Source organism: Neovison vison, chromosome 4, assembly GCF_020171115.1.
Source record: "Neovison vison isolate M4711 chromosome 4, ASM_NN_V1, whole genome shotgun sequence".
Classification (NCBI taxonomy): domain Eukaryota; kingdom Metazoa; phylum Chordata; class Mammalia; order Carnivora; family Mustelidae; genus Neogale; species Neogale vison.
Genome location: NC_058094.1, coordinates 162,938,269 through 162,958,560, shown reverse-complemented (window position 1 = coordinate 162,958,560; position 20,292 = coordinate 162,938,269). Strand labels below are relative to the sequence as shown.

At 39.5% G+C, this 20,292-nt stretch overlaps 1 protein-coding gene across 7 annotated transcripts in view; it reads right to left on the bottom strand.

Annotated features, from left to right (window-relative positions):
- DYNC1I1 (dynein cytoplasmic 1 intermediate chain 1) overlaps positions 1-20,292 on the bottom strand; it is a 304,592-nt gene that overhangs the window by 250,575 nt on the left and 33,725 nt on the right. For all 7 annotated transcript variants that reach the window (XM_044246078.1, XM_044246080.1, XM_044246079.1 and 4 more), the window contains 2 exons: positions 14,614-14,728; positions 11,763-11,853 (listed from right to left, as the gene is read on the bottom strand). In XM_044246078.1, coding sequence (XP_044102013.1) covers positions 11,763-11,853; positions 14,614-14,728 — 206 coding nt within the window. The remainder of the gene's footprint in view (positions 1-11,762; positions 11,854-14,613; positions 14,729-20,292) is intronic.

Sequence of the window (20,292 nt, the reverse complement as noted above, 5' to 3'; positions counted from 1 at the left end):
TGGCAGGACCTTGGACAGGGCCCCACCAGGAGAGGAAGGCATTTGGGCTCTGCTCCACTGTGTGTCCTGAGGAAGGTCTCTGACCTCCGCAAAAGGAGGAGGCAGCCCAGACACCCTTTAAAGCTTTTTTTCTGATATTTGAAAACATCAGATGATGGTTAAACTGCCTTTCAGTTCTTCCTTCTCCAATTCGTATACTTTTATAACCAATCGACATACACCTTAACTTCCCAAACATCTTAGTATCAAGCTAGTGTATCACTGAAAATAAAATGATGGTTCCCGATATACCTTCTTGGGCAATTTGAAATCATGCCAGGTGGTTTTTTTTTTTTAATAAAAGAAGGAGTGAAATCATAAGTAAATAAACATAAGTAAACATAATATATTCCCACAAAATATTTTCATATAGAAATCACCCTTTTACCATAGTAATCAGTTCTCATTTTCAGTTATTTCTGGAATGGACCAATCAGTGCATGCAGGGAGAGAGAATATTTTTGATAAGGGCATTCATTTACTTATTCAATAAATATCTATTAAAGACCTAATAGGTAAAATACTGTGATAGAGGATGAAAAGAATTCTAAGGAAACTACAACTCTTATCAAGAGATAAAAATATGTATAAATAATTTAGCAGAACACAGCAGAAAGTGAAACATACACAGGTGTGCTCTGGGAAAGCAATACACCAGTGGGCATTTAAGAATGTTACATTTTAGTGAAGTAATGAGATGTATGAATATTTATACATAATGATATGGGGATAACCAATACAAAAAAAGGAAAAATAGTTGTCATTACTTGCCCAGGGCCTGGCACAGTTTAAAGTTTCAATAAATGTTAGCTGAAAAAAAAATAAACAAATGCCATAAGAACGATTAATAATGATAGCTATCATTTCCTTTCAATGAATGTGTACTCTGTGCTGGCCAGCCAGGCCCTGGACTGTACTTGGATCATCCCTGGAAGCCAGAGCAGGGAAATCCCCTCCCGCTGAAAAGATCAGAGATTCCATGTGACCTAGTTTTGGAAGGCTGGGGTGAGGATCTGGACATAAACTCATTTTCATCCAGGCCTGGTTTGTTGGACTTCAGCCACTGAGTTGGTTTCCTGGGTCTAATTAAGAGTCTGCTATGTTTTAGATGTCGACTTACCAACTTATCATGAAAGCAGTAACTGCCAGGGAGAGCACTTATACACGCCCGATAAAGCCTTCTGTCCTTGAAGGCCAGTTCCTGGGAAGCCCGAAGACCAGCAGGGTCTTTGGGAATGGAGAAAGTGCATCTGAATGTTTTACTCCTACAGTTTGTCCTTGTCCTACTGCCGATCATGTCCACCTCCTTCCACAGGACCAGACGTAGCCCCATTTTATCAGTCTCCCCTACCCCATCCCGTTACTGGGATGCCCAACTAAACCCTTTCTGATTGACATCATCTTCGTTTAAGTACATCAGTTAGATTTTGTCTGCTGTACCTACATGGAACATCATCCTGGTGTTATCTGCTTATTTTTAAGTGCTGCATTTGTCTGTACTCATCAGTTTTAGGTTATTTCTTAGGTTAACTCTCTGACGATCTAAGGTACGATTTCTGATCTTGCACAGGGAAACTGCTGTTTGTACAGATCTTGGATAACCCAGTAACTCTCCATCTATTCTGGACCAAGGATCCTTGTCATGGTTGTGTGGTCCCACAGCTGGACGTAGTTCTGGACGGTTCCCAGCCTTGTTTCAAAACACTAGCTACAGAAGCTTCCCACACCATGGAAAATACCCATTCACTAATGTGACCCTAAATATACCAGCCAATGTAGCCCTCAGCATCTCATCTAGAAAGACCTAACATGTAATATTTACTTTATAATTTGGGAGACAACGTGGTTTTTGTTACTTTAAAAAAAAAAATAGACAAAACATCAAAATTCTTGAAGTTAGCATTGACCTAGTCAGAGACTAACCAAACTTTATATTTTAAACTTTCTACCAATTCATCACTAATTTCTTATAAAATTCTCCCTCCCTTGGTTCAGCTTTTTTGCTCAGTTTCACTTTATTAGATAGAAGTAAATATTCAAAACCAATCCAAAATAACAACAATCCCTGGCCATTTGTTCAGAGTATAACTTAGGAGTGGAAGACATGAAGTCTGTGTTACTTATACCCTGCTCCCTGATGAGTGTTTAACTTCTCCCTCTTCAGCTCTGACCAACTAGTAAGTTGCTAGTTTCCATTCTTTCCATCTTTATTAAGCCTCTGAGTAGAAAACTTTGAAATTCTTGCCTGAAGAGTGCCTTTGCCTTGACCTTTTCTTTGGTTATAAGAAAGTGACGTCTGAAAAATATTTGGAAGGCAGGAGTTAAGAACTCTGTCATTTGTCATGCTAACACTCCACTCACATACACTGCTGGAGGCATTTAAAATCAGTATAGTTCTTTCGAAATTTGCAGTACACCAGTGGGCAGCAAGAACCATTAACAGAATTGTTCCTGGACTGGACTGGTTTTACTTCCAGAAACTCAACCTACGGAAACAAAGCATCACAAACAATAATAATAACAAAAATGAAGGTGACGATGGTGATGAGGATGATGATATGATGGTGACAGCCTCTATGTCATTAAAGTCCATGGCCAGCTTTGGTATGACCCTATTCCTTCCATCCCCATAAAGCCACGCACTTCCCAATCAGGGTCACCCCTTCCCTCATCTCTGTACTCTAACCCCGGTTACTCCACAGCTGTCTCTCCATTTTCTGCCCAAAATAACCACAAAGTCCCTATCATCACTGGGTTCCAAGTCCACTTTTTCACATGCCTTTTGGACATACCCATCTGCATGCCATAGCCATCTTACCCTTCTCGTCTCCTCTTTTGTTTCCTTTTCCACCCTGCAACCTTAGATTAGACCTTCAGGCCTTTACGTCAGACCAATAGTTGCCCACTAGTCCTTACACCTTGAAAGCATTATAAAAGTAGTGTCCCATGGGACACCTGGGTGGCTCAGTTGGTTGGACGACTGCCTTCGGCTCAGGTCATGGTCCCGGAGTCCTGGGATCGAGTCCTGCATTGGGCTCCCAGCTCCATGGGGAGTCTGCTTCTCCCTCTGACCTTCTCCTTGCTCATGCTCTCTCTTACTGTCTCTCTCTCAAATAAGTAAATAAAATCTTTAAAAAAAAAAAAAAAGTAGTGTCCCAGACCTCACCTAGACCTGTGGTTAGGTACCTGTGTTCGTAATGAGTTACCCCATGAATTCAGTACACAGCCACTCGGTGTGGGAGCCAGGGATGGCAACTATCACAAAGGCCATCCTCCTCTCAGACTTAGCTCTTTTCCCACCGGCTCCTTCACATGCATTCTGCCTCCCACACTCTCCCAGACTTTCCCTTTGTGGACACTTTTCCCATCATCTGGAATGCTCTTTCTCCCAATCCACTTGCCCAAAGTATATGCATTCCTTAAGGTCCAGCTCAAATATCATGCTCTCAAGATGTATTTGTCCTCAATAACCTCATTCAGAAACAACTTGTCTCTCTCTGGGACAGGAATATAGATATACTTGGACCTCTTATTTTGCAGTTCTCTATGCTCATCTACAGTCCAAAACCTGGATGGAAGACCAAATCTGAGGATGACCTACAGGAAGTAATGAGCACTGTCATAAAGGCCAAGGACCTCAACATCAAGCCAACAGTGTGTTGGACCCAATCTGACTTTTTGCCCTGAGTCCAGGGACTCGATTTCTGCCTTGGTTCTGTGACAAAGTCCCTGCCTTACACCTCAGTCCTATAACCACTGCTGGGAATTCCCCTTCAGCAACGTCCACCTTCGGACAACTGGGCCAGCAACCTTGAGCTACGCTGCTCTACCTCTGTCCTCATCCCTCTAACTCAACCGGCACCCATCACACCCAGTGTTCTGTAAGCTGTGCACCACACGCACATGTGCTCGCACATGCACAGACACGCAAATTAATAAATATTTACCAAGTACCAAATATGTGTCAAGACTCTATGTAGGGTAGTAATGAACCGAACCACTTGTCCCAAGTCAATAACTACAAATTAATTACAGATGATTTGGGAATAATGGTTTATGACACTATTGCTCATCTCTCCAAGTACAAATATTTGAGAGCTGTAATTAGTTAGCAACATTTCCTTAGATGGCTTCAAATTAAATCAGTCAATTTGCTGGAAGCAGGTTCTTTAGAAGTGAGAAGAATTCCTTATCTTTATATTCCTTGCAGGTCTAACATTTACTATATCTTTCACACAATAAATCCTCATCTATTTAGTGAGTGAGTGGATAAAAGAAGAAACAAAGGAATGTTCTTTACTTGCCATTTCTGCTGATGGGCATGAAGGCTGAAGGAGGGCAAGCTTATTCCTAAAGAAATAGTTTTTACTTTCATTTTACTAAAAAATGAAAGAATAAATTGGGGCATGTCTGGCCTAAAATTCTCCATCTCTCCCAAGCTGAGATTTGTGCAGAGACTAAAAAGAAGTCCAGCTATCTTTTCTACCAAATGAACTCAGCAACTTTATTTCATCCTTGAAGCAACTGCACTGAAACGCAACTCTTCCCATTCTTTCCTCTAAGGTGGAGAGACAGCTGGAGGGCAGAACACCAAACTTCCCTGAATCCCAGGGTGTATGAATGTTTTTTCCAGGAGGCTTCTCTGTCGAAGAAGTCAGTAGGCACTAATCAGATACAGAAAATGGTCTGGGCCTGTGTGAGCAGAGTGCCAAATAGAAAGAAAGTCTCCAGTTGGGGTTACCCCCAAACACCTATGTTTCTAAGCACTGTTTCCAAAGGTAATCTGCTGAATAATAAGAACATTTAAAAATCTGTCGTATCACTCAATCTGTCACTGTCATTTACATGATGTCAGTTAATTAAGGATGGCATTGAAATGAGCTAATGTTTTACTTCCCAACTTCAATTATTTCCTTACTTAGGACGACAGTGATGATGATAAGATCTTCTGATGTCAGAAATAAAACTAGAATAGTGCAATACATACTTCTATTGGGTTCTTCAAAAATTTATTTCTTGGTATACTGTGTGGGAATCTTCATTCTGTTGGCTAATATCTGAGTCCTAATGTGGAACTCTGCCACCAGCCACAGGGAGCTGTGCATGAACCCCATCTGAGATGGAGCCAAAGCGAAATCTAAGATTTCCCACCATGGAGGAAGGACATGTTTTCCCCAGATCTTTCCCAGAGGATCTGCTGTCAAGCAAACAGTCTCTCGACAAGAAAGCTCAGCAGCCCCTCGTTTACTGGATCCTGTAATCATATGTGGATGCTTTTACAGAGTGCTCCCCTGAAGACAGAGGAATAAGAGATCAAAAATGTTCAACCAGCTAATGAGCTACAGAAGAAGAAAATCCTATAGTGTGTCTTTTATTCTAATTTCCAAGGAGACTGACTTTTAACAAGTTTTGTAATCGGTAATATCGGCCCTCCTGAAGTCAATTAAACTAGTGGCAATCTATCAACTTCTCTTTACATAATGACAGGTTTTTTTTTTAATGTGTATATAAGGATTTTATAGGCTTATTAAATGTCCTCCAAGGTTTTACATTATTTTATTGTACTTTTTCACCTTTACCCAAACCTTAGATTCTTCCCTTTAGCCTCTGATTCATCGGAGCCCCTTAGAAGATGGTGATGTTTTCACCAAAAAAGGATCAAAAGTCCTTTGAGGCTTATGGAGTGCTAGAGAATCCTATGAAATCCAACTGTGGATACAAATGAAAGTCCTGAGGATTTTCTGTTGGGCAATAAGGTGGTGTTGCTTCTCAGCACATCTTCCTCTCTTGAAATCACGGAGAAAAGAAAGTGATAGTCATGTACTGCCCACAGAGCTTGACTACAAACATATTAGTCTCGTTTCCTTACTTACATTCACGAGAAGGTAGATCGGGGACAGAGTTTATCAAATATTTAAATTTTACCAAAGAAACCTATCAACATGAAACACAATATTTACTATATAGAAGCCTAATGTTTAAATTGAACAGCACAGGGTCTGCAGGCATCTGCTCCTTGGTTCCGAATTCTAATCTCAAGTGCACAGGAGGCGGAAAGCGTGAATGTCCTTGGTACCTTTGTTCCCTGTGAAGTGCTTCAGAAGACATTTGTTCTGCCCTGAGGATTCCTTAGGAGGGGCCTTACCTCCCTAAAGCAAATCTATGCATGTAAGAGTCTGGTTAATAGATACTGATCTCTGAGAGGACGGGAATCTATTTTAAATACAATAAGATTATGTGGGGGGCACTTGGGGAAAGCTGAAAATAAAACAGACATTATATAAGATGAGAACATATGGAAATGGAAAAAGAGGGGCGTTTGATTAGAAAAGCAAATTCAACAGTTTATACAATGACATGATTTACCATGTACACAATGACATATACATTGTGCGAAGGAATACACACTAAGGTGTTAAGAGTGCTAACTGCTGGGGCGCCTGCATGGCTCAGTGGGTTAAAGCCTCTGCCTTTGGCTCAGGTCATGATCTAAGAGTCCTGGGATCGAGCCCCACATTGGGCTCCCTGCTGAGCAGAGAGCCTGCTTCCTCCTCTCTCTCTGCCTGCCTCTCTGCCTACTTGTAATCTCTGTCTGTCAAATAAATAAATAAAATCTTAAAAAAAAAAAAATTTCTCTAGTTTTGGTCTGTCCATATGTTCTAATTGTATAAAAGGCACTGATGTTGTTTCCATAATAATAAGAGATTATTAAAAATAAAATGTGGGGGGGGACTTGAATATCCCAATTGTTTGGAAAGTAGAACTTAATGAAGTGTCAAGACCAGATGGTCAAAAAAGAAGATAGAAATTAATTCTGTTACTATCCTCATCCGCCATGCTACTTCTCACCACAGACAGACATCAGCAACTTCCCCTTCTGACTATTTTGTTAAAGATATTGCAGGATATGTGCTCCTATTGCAATTGTAGATTATATAATATGTTATCAAATTAACACATGCTTTATTTTTTAAATCACTTGGAAAATTTTCTTCCTTGAGTCAGGTTTGCGACAGGGTGTTGCCTCCACACTGGTGGCCTGGTGACCTTGACGAGGTCGACATACTTTCCTAGATTTGTACAGGCTAGTATGGCCTTCAGTTTAGCTGTATTATTGAGAACACTAAGGAATCTTGACCAAACATAAGAAGGGCCCTAGTGCAAAGCCCTCCATGAGCAATTCATGGGAAGGAGAAGAATAAATGTGGGCGAACGATTATTATTACCTAGATAATCATTTCTGGTGGAATATATAAAGGTTAGGCATTAAGAGTTGGGCAACCCAGAAATGGGTCTCCAGGGACACAGACTACAATCTGTCTTTGGCCTTGTCATGTTCAATGTTTTCACATGCTTACTTGGATGAACATACAGCATCATCAAATTTGAAAATGACACATGTTTTATGAGAGAATCTAGAAAGATCTCTTTCCATTGGAAAAGTGTGACTAATAAATTGCAAGAAAGAAGAAACCAACAATAAGAGCTAAAACTCACATACAACAGACTCTTTCCTAAGTGCTTTACAGATATTAATTTATTTAATCCTAATAATATCTTTCAGGGTCAGTCATGTATACATCACTTATATCCATTGTTGTCAGACATCATGTGGAGTAGTGGTATAGATTGTGAAAATTTCTATCAGTCTGTCTGGGTTAAAACCTAGCACTGTGTGAATTTCAAAAATTACTTGTTTCCTCTGTGCCTCAGTGTCCTCATCTGTAAAAATTAGGATAATAGTTGATTCATTCAACCCACATTTATCAAAAACTCACTATATGGATACAACCTCAAATATCACTTACTCCCTGACTTCAAGGAACCTGCCATTTCCTGTGGAAGAAAGACATGTATTCAACTAAACATAAGTCAACTTTAAGGGCTATATAGTAATAAATGCTTCACCCTTGTGTATAAAATATATAGGCTGTTGGTCTCTGATTAATATTCTAATCATTTTGAGAAAAAATATTTTTATTCTTAATATTTTTAAAAGTTTTAAAATATGACAATAGGTGTTTTAATTTCACAAGTATCATTAAACTATATCCGACCATGATCACTTTTTCCTTCTTGGACCTTTTCTATATGCTGAATTACAACATGTTTTCTTATACTAAAATATGCTTGAATTTTTGGGGACACCTGGGTGGCTTAGTGGGTTAAGCCTCTGCCTTCAACTCAGGTCATGATCCCAGGGTCCTGGGATCGAGCCCCACATAGATCTCTCTGCTCAGCAGGGGGCCTGCTTCCTCATTTCTCTCTGCCTGCTTCTCTGCCTACTTGCGTTGTCTGTCAAATAAATAAATAAAATCTTTAAATAAATAAATAAATAAAATCAATCTTTAAAAAACAAAACAAAATATCCTTGAAGTTTTTAATCAATACTAGTTAATCATAGCATAATACCTTATTCTTCTTCTTCTTTTTTTTTTTTTTTAAAGCAGAGAGAGAGAGAGAGATAGAGAGATAGGGAGAAGGGAGCAGGCTCCCTGCCTAGCAGAGAGCCCGATGTGGGACTCGATCCTAGGACCCTGAGATCATGACCTGAGCTGAAGGCAGAGGCTTAACCCACTGAGCCATCCAGGCAGCCCCGCGTAATACCTTCTTAATATTGTGTTGGATTTCAGTTGTACATAGTATATTCAGGTTTTTTAAATCTGTAAGTAAAACTAGGCTTTCAAATGTTTTATTAATAAAATTGATTTTTTTTATTTCTAAGAGCTTGTTCTTTGCCCAGTATCATTAACTGAGCAATGATTAATTGCTTCTACCAAAATTAAGAGAAAGAAAAATTCCACAAATGTAAATTGTAAATGAGAAGCAGGTGACAGCAACAGAAGCAGAAACTGCAAAACAAACTGACCCTTTAAAATTAAATTACACTAGTATAATTGAAAAATGATTATATATTTCTAACTTCTATTAGATTATTTTAAAACATTAACTCAACTGATCTTAAAAATCAATAAAAGGAATTTTCTTTATACTTGATTTTGTTAAAACCCTGTTTTAACCTTTTTAGTATAACAGGGCATATAGAGTGTGCCAGTTTGCAAATTAGGGGGTTGCATAAGAACTGTTTGTCAGTTTTGGCTCTGTAGAGAAAATTTCAGTTTTGGTTTGAGATTCTGGCACATGGATGACAGAATATATGTGCACATTTTCGTAGGACCAGATGTGTTCATTTGATTCCTGAGTTATCTTCTGAAAGATTTTCCACTTTTCAAAGAGCCCAAATTCCACACACTTCAGCAAATTTGTGACTACAGAATTGTACTCTTAGGATTTAGCAAGCTCTTTTCCCAGTCCTATGTTTTATGAAGTGTTAAGGTTAATAGTAATTGTTTTCAAAGATGTTTCTTCTACAGAAAAATATGTTCCAAGTGGAATTTTAAAAACTGAAGTATAATGTTCTTCTGAAATTTAACTCTCCTATCTATTTATGGAAACAAAAACATGAATTTACATGGAATTTTCCTTAGTCCAAAATAAGGGCAGGGTTTACTTAGCTAGTCCTAATATCTTCTCCTGAGGCAAAATTTGTGTTCAGTTTTTCTGAGAATCATCATTTCCCCAATGCCATTTTTCTTGCATTCGTATGAAACCCACGCTCAGCAAGGGATTTGTTCATTCACTTCTTATTGACCATCCTTGCCAGAATGTTCCTATCAAGAATTCAAGTTCATTGGGATTTGTGATTCACCTCTTCCAAAGTGATTCACCAAGTTACCAAAAAAAAAAAAAAAAAAAGCAAAAGCATATAAGTGGGCAAAGAAGAGTGCTGTTCTAGAGAAGAAATATTTGCTGTTGTCCCCAGAGCACTAATAGCATAGATCAACTTTCTCTAGAAAGTTTTCAAAAGAGCTCACCAAGTGTGAAGTCAGTAATGGACTTGAATGCTGCCAACTGCACCCCTTGAAGTGAAGCGTTAATGACACCACACCAGCATTGTATAGAAGTAGGCAAATATATTAACTTAATGATAGGCCAGTGGACCCCCTAAGGAATGTAATTATATAGTGCCAACTCTTGTACAAATGTTAGATCTTATATAACTGTGTTATTGTTACTTTTTTTCCTCCCCTCAAAGACCTTTGGAAGTGTTCAAACCAAAAGATGAGAGAAGACATGAGCTGCCCTCAAATCGGAAAGGCGATCTGCTAAAATAAACCAGCCTGGTGCCCATGAAAACCTCTACTTCCATTCTCCCCACACTGAAAGCAGTGTCCACTGGTTTCCAAATGCCCTATTAAAATAAAACACTCGATTCTGAAACATGCCAATAGACAGATACGGTGTGACAATGCCAGTCTTATCTACATGTGGGTTTCAGAAAGAAAAAAAGAAACACACACACACATACCCACAAACACACACTAAAACCCTACAGTTCAGGCTACTACTAGACTATTCTGAATTCCCTCCTTTTTCTCTACCAAAATTCCCTAGGCCTATAGGGACACAATGTACTTTCAACAGGTAATGCTTATGATAATGTGTTAAATGGAAAAAGAAAAATTCAAAATTTTATACCTTGCATCCAGGAACACACATGGTAGCAAGAAATGTACACAGGTGCACAAGGATTGAAAGGTATATAGACAAGGCAAAGGCTGATTTGTTAGAACAGTAGTATAGCAGATGATTCTTCTTCTTTCATTTGAAATTTTAGTAAAGTATTTCATAATTTTTTAAAAATTAAGAGTCAAAGACAGAGTTCACAAATTGCCAGCCCATGGGCGAAATCTGGCCTACAGCTACTTTAACAAAGCCATTAACATTTAACATTTAGTAGACTATTGGATAAAAACTTGAATTTTTAGCTTCTCAAGAAAAACTGAAAGATGTGGAAAAATTGGGTCCATATTCCCAATGAGCTCAACCAGCCTGAGCTGTGAGGACACCATCTGGCCTTTATAAAAGGGCATTTCCTGACCAGTTGCCACAGAACCCACACCCTGCCTATTTATATCACCTGTCTATGTGCCCCAGGATGTGGCCATCTTATCGAAGGCAACTGGATTAAGGAAGTTACCATGACTCTAAGCATATTAATGAGACTTCTCTTTTCCCTCTTCACATCTTTAACTTTTGGATACACCTTCAGTGGTCAAATTAGAAAATATCTATATGTCCACTTTCAGAAGTTTCATAATCCTTTGAGTATACACAGTGTAATAAAAATTTGGCAGTTGACTCACAAAACAGAACAGTCAGTGCTGATGATCATAAAATTTAGTAACGATAATAAAAACACTCTGGGGACCAAGTTCTCAAATTAGTCAACTCTATTAAGCCAATAAACAACATGCTTAAAAAATTAAATTTAGGGTTAGAGCATCTCAGTGTTCACTTCACAAAAATTCCCATGGAAACCAAAACCAAAGTAGAATAATGAGAAGCTGGATATATATTCCATTTGCCTTTGGTCCTTCTCTTTCTTTTTTTAAGCTGAAGCTAATGGATGTGTTTGTGTTTGTCAAAAAGACACATGGTGTTGAATTAGCCCATTCATAGAAACATTCTAAGTTTATCATTTCTACCATTCAAAATCATTTCTACCACTAAAATGCAAGCCACCATCAACTTAAATATAAAAGGGCAGGGTATTCATGGACATTTAACAGCATACCACAGAGTGGCAATGGCTTTCTTAGGTCTCTCTTTTCTAATATTATTGACCTCCACTGTGGCCTTTGTAAAGGGACAGTTCTTACCTTGTTAGTGGTCCCAGGTCTCCTGAGTCTTGGCTTCCAGCTTCACTAGGAGTGCTCACTGATTTCGAGGAGGGAGACATAGGGGTTGGGACTAAATAATGAAAATAACAGGTATCCCATGTTAAAAAATGCAGCGACTGCACTGGGGAAGAGCAGTGTCAGACAGATAAAAACAAATGGGCCCAAATTAAAATGGTTGTATGGCCAGGAGAGATTAAGATGGGATAAAGGGGGGAAAAAAAAAAAAAAGGAAAGAAAAGGAAGAAAGTCAAGTGAATTTTTCATATTTTGGAAATTCAAATTTGAAATGAATTTAGATAAAATTAACTTTGGGATTCTAAGGCCATGTCCACCTTAACAAAGCGAAATGGAGAATCAAAACAGCTATCCAGATATTTCAAGTCAAATATCTTTCTAGAGTGAACTATCCGGATAATTCCAATTCTCCACTTAATTTTGTCAGCATAGATGTGACCTGTTAAAAAGTAAAATGGGTGTCTATAAAACTTTGAAAGATTATGAAATAAGTAATTCTGACTAATTTTAAATGGCCAGGGAGAGTCAATCAAGACTGTTGCATGTCTACATTGGAGGGCAGTCCATTCTCTCTGGAAGCAAACTGCACTGGCTCTGAGAGACTAAGTGACAGATACAGAAAGGCTAAACAGTGAACCTGGCAATTTAAAAATCTCTTTCAAAACAAAGGGAAATGCCAGGCTGCTTTATTTTTACATTTAATTAATAGTTTCATCCCATTGTATTGTTTACTGGGTTTGGGAACTTGTTTTCCTTTGCCTCCGGCAGCCCTGGAAGGCACAGCCGCAGGCACAGAAGTAAACTGTCATTCTGAAGACAGGAGAGAAGCTCAAAGAGGGAGGTCAGTGCAAGCTGACCCTGTGAGAGCCAGGATAGAAAAGAAAAAAAGCTACAGGAAATGCAAATGTATTTTCCTTTTCTCCATTCTTCAGGTACAAGCCAAATGTCCTTCTGATAGAAGCTGCACCAAATAGCCAAGATGGCTCCAGGCCAGATGAATTCAATGGGCTCTCAATACCCACATGCCAAAGAAGCCATATGGGCAGAGAGGAACTTCAGTACAGAAGTGTGGACTCCCATTTGGTTTCAATCATGTGCAATTTCCTTTTATTTATTTAATAGACTAAAGGGCTTAACTATTTTGTTCAAATCCTGTAACACAATGGCGGATCTGTCAAGAAACTAGGAATTTCATGTGGTCCCACAATTAATTCGCTGATTACCCGCTGCAGGAAGTCAGAGGTAAGTTGGAGAGATGGATGAAAACTGAAAATGGGCTCTACTCCTGCCAGGTGCCCTGGCATGAATGCAGGGGTAGCTCAGAATTCAGTCATGGTGGTCATGGTTTTGAGATATGTAACTGTTTTGTCCTGAGAGTTTAATTGGTGGCATTACATAGGAGAGAGGAAAGCAGGACATATCACTATGGTGTCTGACCAGTGCTCACACTTGCAACAGAATTTCAAAGGCCTTTTTGAGGCAAAACTATAAAGGATTATTGTAAAGCGTCTAAATTATGCCACAGGTCAAATAAGTACTGAAAGGTCTATCAGCTCTTCAAAGAAGGCCCATCAGTCAAACATCCCATAGGTTACATCTTCTAGACCATAAAGAAGCCAAACAAATTAATCAACATCCTATAGGGGCTTCTTCTACTATTGTGAGACACAGGATTTTACCTAATACAAACTGAGGTTCAGTATAAAATGCTTTTTTATGGTGGTTTAGGTTTGTGTGTGTATATTAGATTATATGCAGCAATACTAAATAATTCATAGGCTTATTAAATTTACATTTATAAAATACTTGTCATTTTGTCATACATGGGATAACTTTTATTCCTCGTTTAAGTAACTATGGAAATAAATGAAAACTTATTTTAATATAAAAGCCAATGATGGGATTCAAAGAAAATGAAACATTTTGAAATGGAGACCTGATACTACCTTTTTAAGTATACATTATTTTTAAAGTTTCTTTCCTTCTTTTTTTTTTTTTTTTTAACTATATTGGGCATCGTGTAGTTTTACAGACACCCTAAGATTACCCTGAAATGTATGGAAAGCAAATGGATAAGGAAAACAAAATAAATTATCACATGAAAGATATATAGTTAAGTGACAGAATAAACACATCATGTAGAGGTTTACCTTTAACACAAATGAAACAAATAGTTCAATATCCAAACCCTACTGACAAAACCAAGGTCATGGACAATTAACTACGAATGAATGAGTTGGTGGAGGAGGGGAGTTGCAGGGGGAATGCCAATTAGCAGTGAAACCATGATCTACAATAGAGTCGAATAAATTTAAACTTGTTAAGTAGCTGCTAATCTGTCCCTATTTTCAGTTTTCCTTCACATTTCCCACTGAGCTTTCTATTTTCATCATGGCATCCCTCTATGCCTGTGGTGGTTATGAAATTCATAACCAGATTCACAGTATTTAGGTTGGCAGAGAGACGCTGGGATTCAGTGAGGAAAATGAAGAAAAATTTAAGAAAAAAACCTCCATGATTTCTTGTATTTACCATGTGGCAACTCATCTAACAAGTATAAAATAATCTACTCGTCCGCAGTAGAGAAGGTTGACCACATAATCAGTCAACAAGCAGCAAATTGCTACCAACTCTACAGTCTGTACCCCCCATCTCCTTCCAGCCCCCTCAGTTCAAAAAATAAATACACCTGAACTGTAAGCCACAGAATTTCCTTTAAAATAAAAATGAAAGAGACATAAAAGAATAGTAAACGCTGGACATGGTATAGCCCATGCAAGGGAAATTTAAGAAAACAGTAGCACTGCTTAAGTACCTAGAGGGGGCTCCGGTGATATCCCAATGCTTTGCAAAAGAGCCTCTGTCTCTCTGCGTTTGCGATCCAGGTCAGAATCGTCCTGAACAGGTTCTTTCTTTTGCTGCATATCAGCCTGAAAAAAGTAGATGCCAGAAAGAAAAGTTAACAACAGAACTAAATGTATGCTTTTCCTGGCTCAAACTGAAAATGGTAAATGCATGGCGTGAAGACCAAGCAAAAGCCCTAAATAGATATAATCATGTGTATAAAGGATGAAAAAACACTGTAACTGCTCCATTTAATAATTGCTAACCTGGTAATTTCTCTTTTGGTTGGAGGTTTTTTTTTTCCCTGCCTCTGTCACATGGTATGAAAGCTTCTCTCACCCAGTTTCAAAAGAAACCATCAGGGTTAAATATTTCTGACTGGAATATGGATTTTTAAGAAAATTCTTTTTCTTTTTTTTAGACCTCGCTGTCCCTTCTGGGAAGACATACTATCAGTTCTTGATGAATGTATGTTTGTAATATTCACACCCTATGTTGGAATTATGCAAACAAAGGATTAATGGGCTCTGGCTAAAAAATAAAAGTGGTTATGAAATCTGTAACTGTAAAATATACTTTTTGTATCAGCGATCTAAGTTTGCCATGCTTTAAAATAAACCAGACTACAGTATTTATGAAGGCATGTGAGCAATATTGATATGCATTACTTAATTCTGAGTTTCATAGGCTTCCATTAAACCTAGTAACTCAAAGGGAAAAATTATCATTTAGAAAAATATAGAACGAAAATCATTTAGAAGTTTCTTTCCCAAATCCTGTCAAAAACAACAAAAAAAAACAAAAACAAAAAGCAAAACAAAAACACCTCCTGTGTAAGCCTCTCTTAGAGATTATCCCCCTTTGTGGTTTTTGTTTTTTTTTTTAAAGATTTTATTTATTTATTTGACAGAGAGAAATCACAAGTAGATGGAGAGGCAGGAAGAGAGAGAGAGGGAAGCAGGCTCCCTGCTGAGCAGAGAGCCCAATGCGGGACTCGATCCCAGGACCCTGAGATCATGACCTGAACCGAAGGCTGTGGCTTAACCCACTGAGCCACCCAGGTGCCCCCCTTTGTGGTTTTTATAGAACAGTGACATCAATAGTGGTGGGTTTCTGGGGTCATTAAACGTTCAGGTCTCTTTTCTTTTTCCTAACACAGTTACTTACTACGACAAGGCATTTGTCACACATCTGAAACATGGTAACATCGTATTTGATGTGCAACTACCTAGGGACAAGTCTGTGTGAGTTTACAAAAGCGAAGCAGGTTTAAAGCTTGTCAAAAACCTATTATCCAGTTACCAGACACAACTTCCTCTCCGAGTTAGGTACCCTAACAAGCGTATTATCTGCTTCAAGGGTGTAGAGTACATTTCAAGGCCCTGAAGCACAATTTACATTGTGGCATCTAAAGTAGAAAAAGTTTATGCAAGTTTCGCTTTACTCCCGGATGATAACCTACACACTGATCATAAACATAATGCATCTTTGCACGTACTGCTGGGCTTGACACTTGTGTTATTATGTGCCTCAACTTAGAAGGTTCTCCTATTTTTGAAGTCTCTCTGTCATTAGAGGGAAAATTGCCATTATGGGGGCTGATGAGTGCGAATGAGAGCTCGCGAGGAGAGCTCTCACGGAACCCAAAATTCTGAAACGGTGGTTTCATTTCCATCTGTGAAGACAGCAAAGTTCACATTGTCTTCCGGTGTTAACACTGAAACTACTGAAGCAAGTTCCAAAGTGTATGTGCACAACGGAGGCCAAGAGAGAGCTACAATGAGGAAGAGGACCTTGCGGGGTGAGGATCCCAACCAACATTCACAGATCACAGAGGTGAGAGATGGACGGAAGAAATCCAAGGGAAGGGAGTCACCATGGCAACTGAAACACAAACGCAAAAACTAAGATAAGCAAAATCCGTCTTAGGAAGCCAATAGGAAACAAGATGGCTTCACAGTGAGGAGTTCAGCCCTAACGGGACTGCCCGCTTTACCGAGGGCAGGTCCATGTTTTATTCCTCTCACCATGTATCCTCACTTCTAGATCCTGGCCTGACACATTAGATGCTCCATTTAAAAATGTACTGAATAAATGAACTAATACCTGTCTTTGGTCGTTGTTATTCTCTACCTACAGAATTTCCGAATTATAGATCCTTCAGGCCAATTTCTGCCAACTGCATACCAGTCAGCAAGCTCCGGGTCAGCACGGCTGCTAGAGGGAGTACCCTGAACTTCCAGGGACCCAGTGCTCCTAACAAAGCCATGTGGATATCCTAGCAACAACAAAAAAATTCATTAACCTTGCTTCACTCTTTCAACAAAAACCTACTAAAGGACAACAGAGTGCTGGGGTTAATGAAACTGAGAGGCTCTCATGGAGCGGCAACAGAGTGAACAGAACAAGATTTGCCTTGTCCTTTCCTTCCCAATGAACGTAGAACATATCATCTCTAACTTCTGTCATGTACGTCCTATGGAGAGAAGCACAGAATTTTTTTTAATGTTTTCTAACTTTAATCATTAAGCAGTCAAGAAAGGCACAAGAGGGTAACTCACACGTCAACATGCATAACCATGTTGCATATGCTAAAAAACTGTACCTCTGAAGTCGATCTCCAAAATGTCCTTCCTTTTCTTATTAGTTGCCTCTATAACTCATTCTCTGCCCTCTACCTTCAGGAAAGAGGCAATATCACGACAAATATGAATAGGTTCAACGTCCATCTAGATGTAACAGAAGCTAACAGTACTCAGAGGTGACCACGAAAGATGCACAATTAGACTGGAGCTTACTGGAAATTAAGGCAATTCCTAACTGTTACCAATTTGTACCTTGAACTAAATAGTTACTCCATCCAAGGCAGTGAGCTATACCAAGTACGTTAGTCACGAAAGTTTAGATTTTCCCTATATAATTACGACAGAATCCTCATCTATTTTAATGGCTCGATAGGAGTGATTTTGCAGTGCTAGCAATTAAAAAATGTGCTAGGTATCTTTCCCAGCAAATGATATTTCTGTTTGTGAAGAGTAATTACAGCTTAGACCCAGAAAGGAAAATCAAAGAAAGAAAATTTGTCAGCTGAGAATTGTCAGTCAGTTTTTCAAAGATGGCTCCATAGTTATTAAAGGAACAAGTGAGGACAGGCCAGGAAGCCTCCGTCCATCCTAGCTTACAGCGATTCAGCAGAAGGCCAAGGATAGGACCGAACTTCAGGGTGGCCCCCTGAAGCACACCTCATGACATTAAAGCCAATTTTTCCTGAAATTGGGTCTGAATCTTAAATGGTAGCCATTTTATTTATTTTAAAATCAGATTTCTTCCATAATACCACAACCAAGAAAGCCGCTGACATCCAAAGCAGCAGAGTGGTAACTTTATACATTTACAGTTTTCTAGATTCTGTGGAGATAATCAACCTGGGTGGTCCTAAATCACACCAATTTTCAGTCATGGTAAAAACAGTCACTCAGGGGCGCCTGGGTGGCTCAGTGGGTTAAGCCGCTGCCTTCAGCTCAGGTCATGATCTCGGGTCCTGAGATCGAGCCCCGCATCGGGCTCCTTGCTCAGCGGGGAGCCTGCTTCTCTCTCTCTGCCTCTGCCTGCTTGTGATCTCTGACTCTCTCTCTCTCTCACTCTCTCTCTGTCAAATAAATAAATAAAACCTTTAAAAAAAAAAAAAAACAAAAACAGTCACTCAGATTACCATTAAAAAGCATTTTTGTCCCTTTCTAGTCTAAATTTACTTTATTTAAAATATAAGCCTAACGAGAGTTAAGAAAATCCAACCTGTTAGATGAAGGCTATTTCTAACTCTCTACCAACACCACAAAAACTAGAAAATCTTTTTTTTTTTAAGATTTTATGTATTTATTTGACAGAGAGAAATCACAAGTAGATGGAGAGGCAGGCAGAGAGAGAGAGAGAGGGAAGCAGGCTCCCTGCTAAGCAGAGAGCCCGATGCGGGACTCGATCCCAGGACCCTGAGATCATGACCTGAGCCAAAGGCAGTGGCTTAACCCACTGAGCCACCCAGGTGCCCTAGAAAATCTTAAACTTAAAAAGGAATCAGTGACATCTGCCTGGAGCATCCCATAGACTCAAGATCAAAATTTCCAATAATACCTGTAGGAAAAAATTCCAGATGTTTGGAAAGGGTGTCTGTGAGCCACATCCCAGACTCGTGCTCTCTAGTTTGTGTTCATTCATGCACTCACTCTGTAATCCTTTACTGAAGTCCTACTATGTGGCCCAATCTTTACTAGACAATGATTCAATGAAAAACACCAGCCCTGTCCTCAGAACCCTGAAGTCTACTGGGAGACAAAGACAAGTGAAGATGCAAATAGAGTGCTCTGTGCTAAATGGTTTGATAAGGTCAAGGCTAGAGGCAGGACTAACTAGTCATGGGGGTGGGGAGAAAAGTATCAGAGAAGGCTTTCTGGAGGTTGTCACATTTGAGGGGACAACAGAGAGACATGGAGCTAACAGCCACGTGAAGGACAATAGAGAGAAGCGGGAGAATGGTACAAGCAGAAGAGAATATTCATAAACTCTCCATCAAGAGACAGTGTGGCTGGCCCACAGGTGACATGTATGTAATTGAGACTGCTTGGAATGTGGATTTAGGGAGAAAGGAGGTGGGGGAGAAAAGAGAATGCGGTCATGTCTGTCCAGGACCTGATAATCACTACAAGCTGGAGAAAGGGTTAAAAAAAAAAAAAAAAAAAAAAGGAAAAGAAAAGAATGACCCCTTCTTTTTCTCTTTGAGACCATGGGCTGGAAGAGGGGATCCTTGCTGAGTTTGGAAATAAGTGGGGGTTACTACCTCTAAGACTTAGACTTCTGGGGCCCAGTTTCCTCATTTGAAAAAAAAAAAAAAAAAAGGATCAGAATAGATTGTTTTCAGGTTTCTTATAGCTGCAAAATGCTATAATTCTAGGAAACCAGAAGCCTTGAATTAAAAGACTTTCCAAAAATGGGGCATTTTTTGGAAAATGGCCTCGTCTGCAGGGTCCCGATAAATGAAGAAGCCAACTGTTACGGGCGGCATTCTCCTACTCTGGTAGTCAACCTCAGAAGTGGAATATCAGCCATTTCTTACTGACCAGTTCCTGTGTACCTCTCCCTGCACCCCAGGAGTTTCTCATATCCTCCTCACAGAACTCTGTGAGGTAGGCACTGATCTCTTCTCTATTCTACAAAAGGGAAAGCAGGGTCAGAAAAGTCCCATACTCCCTCTAGGCCATCCTGTGAAGGGCAGAGCTGGGTTTCCTAGCCACATTTAACCCCAAATCCTCTGCGCATAACCACTGAGTTTTACTGCCTCTGTCTTACCGCAACATCTGCTCAGAGAAACCAAGCCATCAGAGCCCACAGAAGGTACTTGGGGGGAATCAAGGAAAGATCTGTTGCAGAGGGAAATAGGTTGCTGAGGGCCAGGACAGGCTTTAAAGTTGGTATAGCCCAGTGAAGCCCAAAGTCTGGCCCCACTGGGATCTTTCGAATTAAAAATTTTGAGATGAAAAATGAGGGCTCTGAATGGCACAGGAGTCCCTGAGGCAAAGTTAGGGTATCACAGGCTTCAACCTGTGCAAAGGAAGAAACTAAGACTGTGTGACTTTAATTCTAGACCCAGGAATAT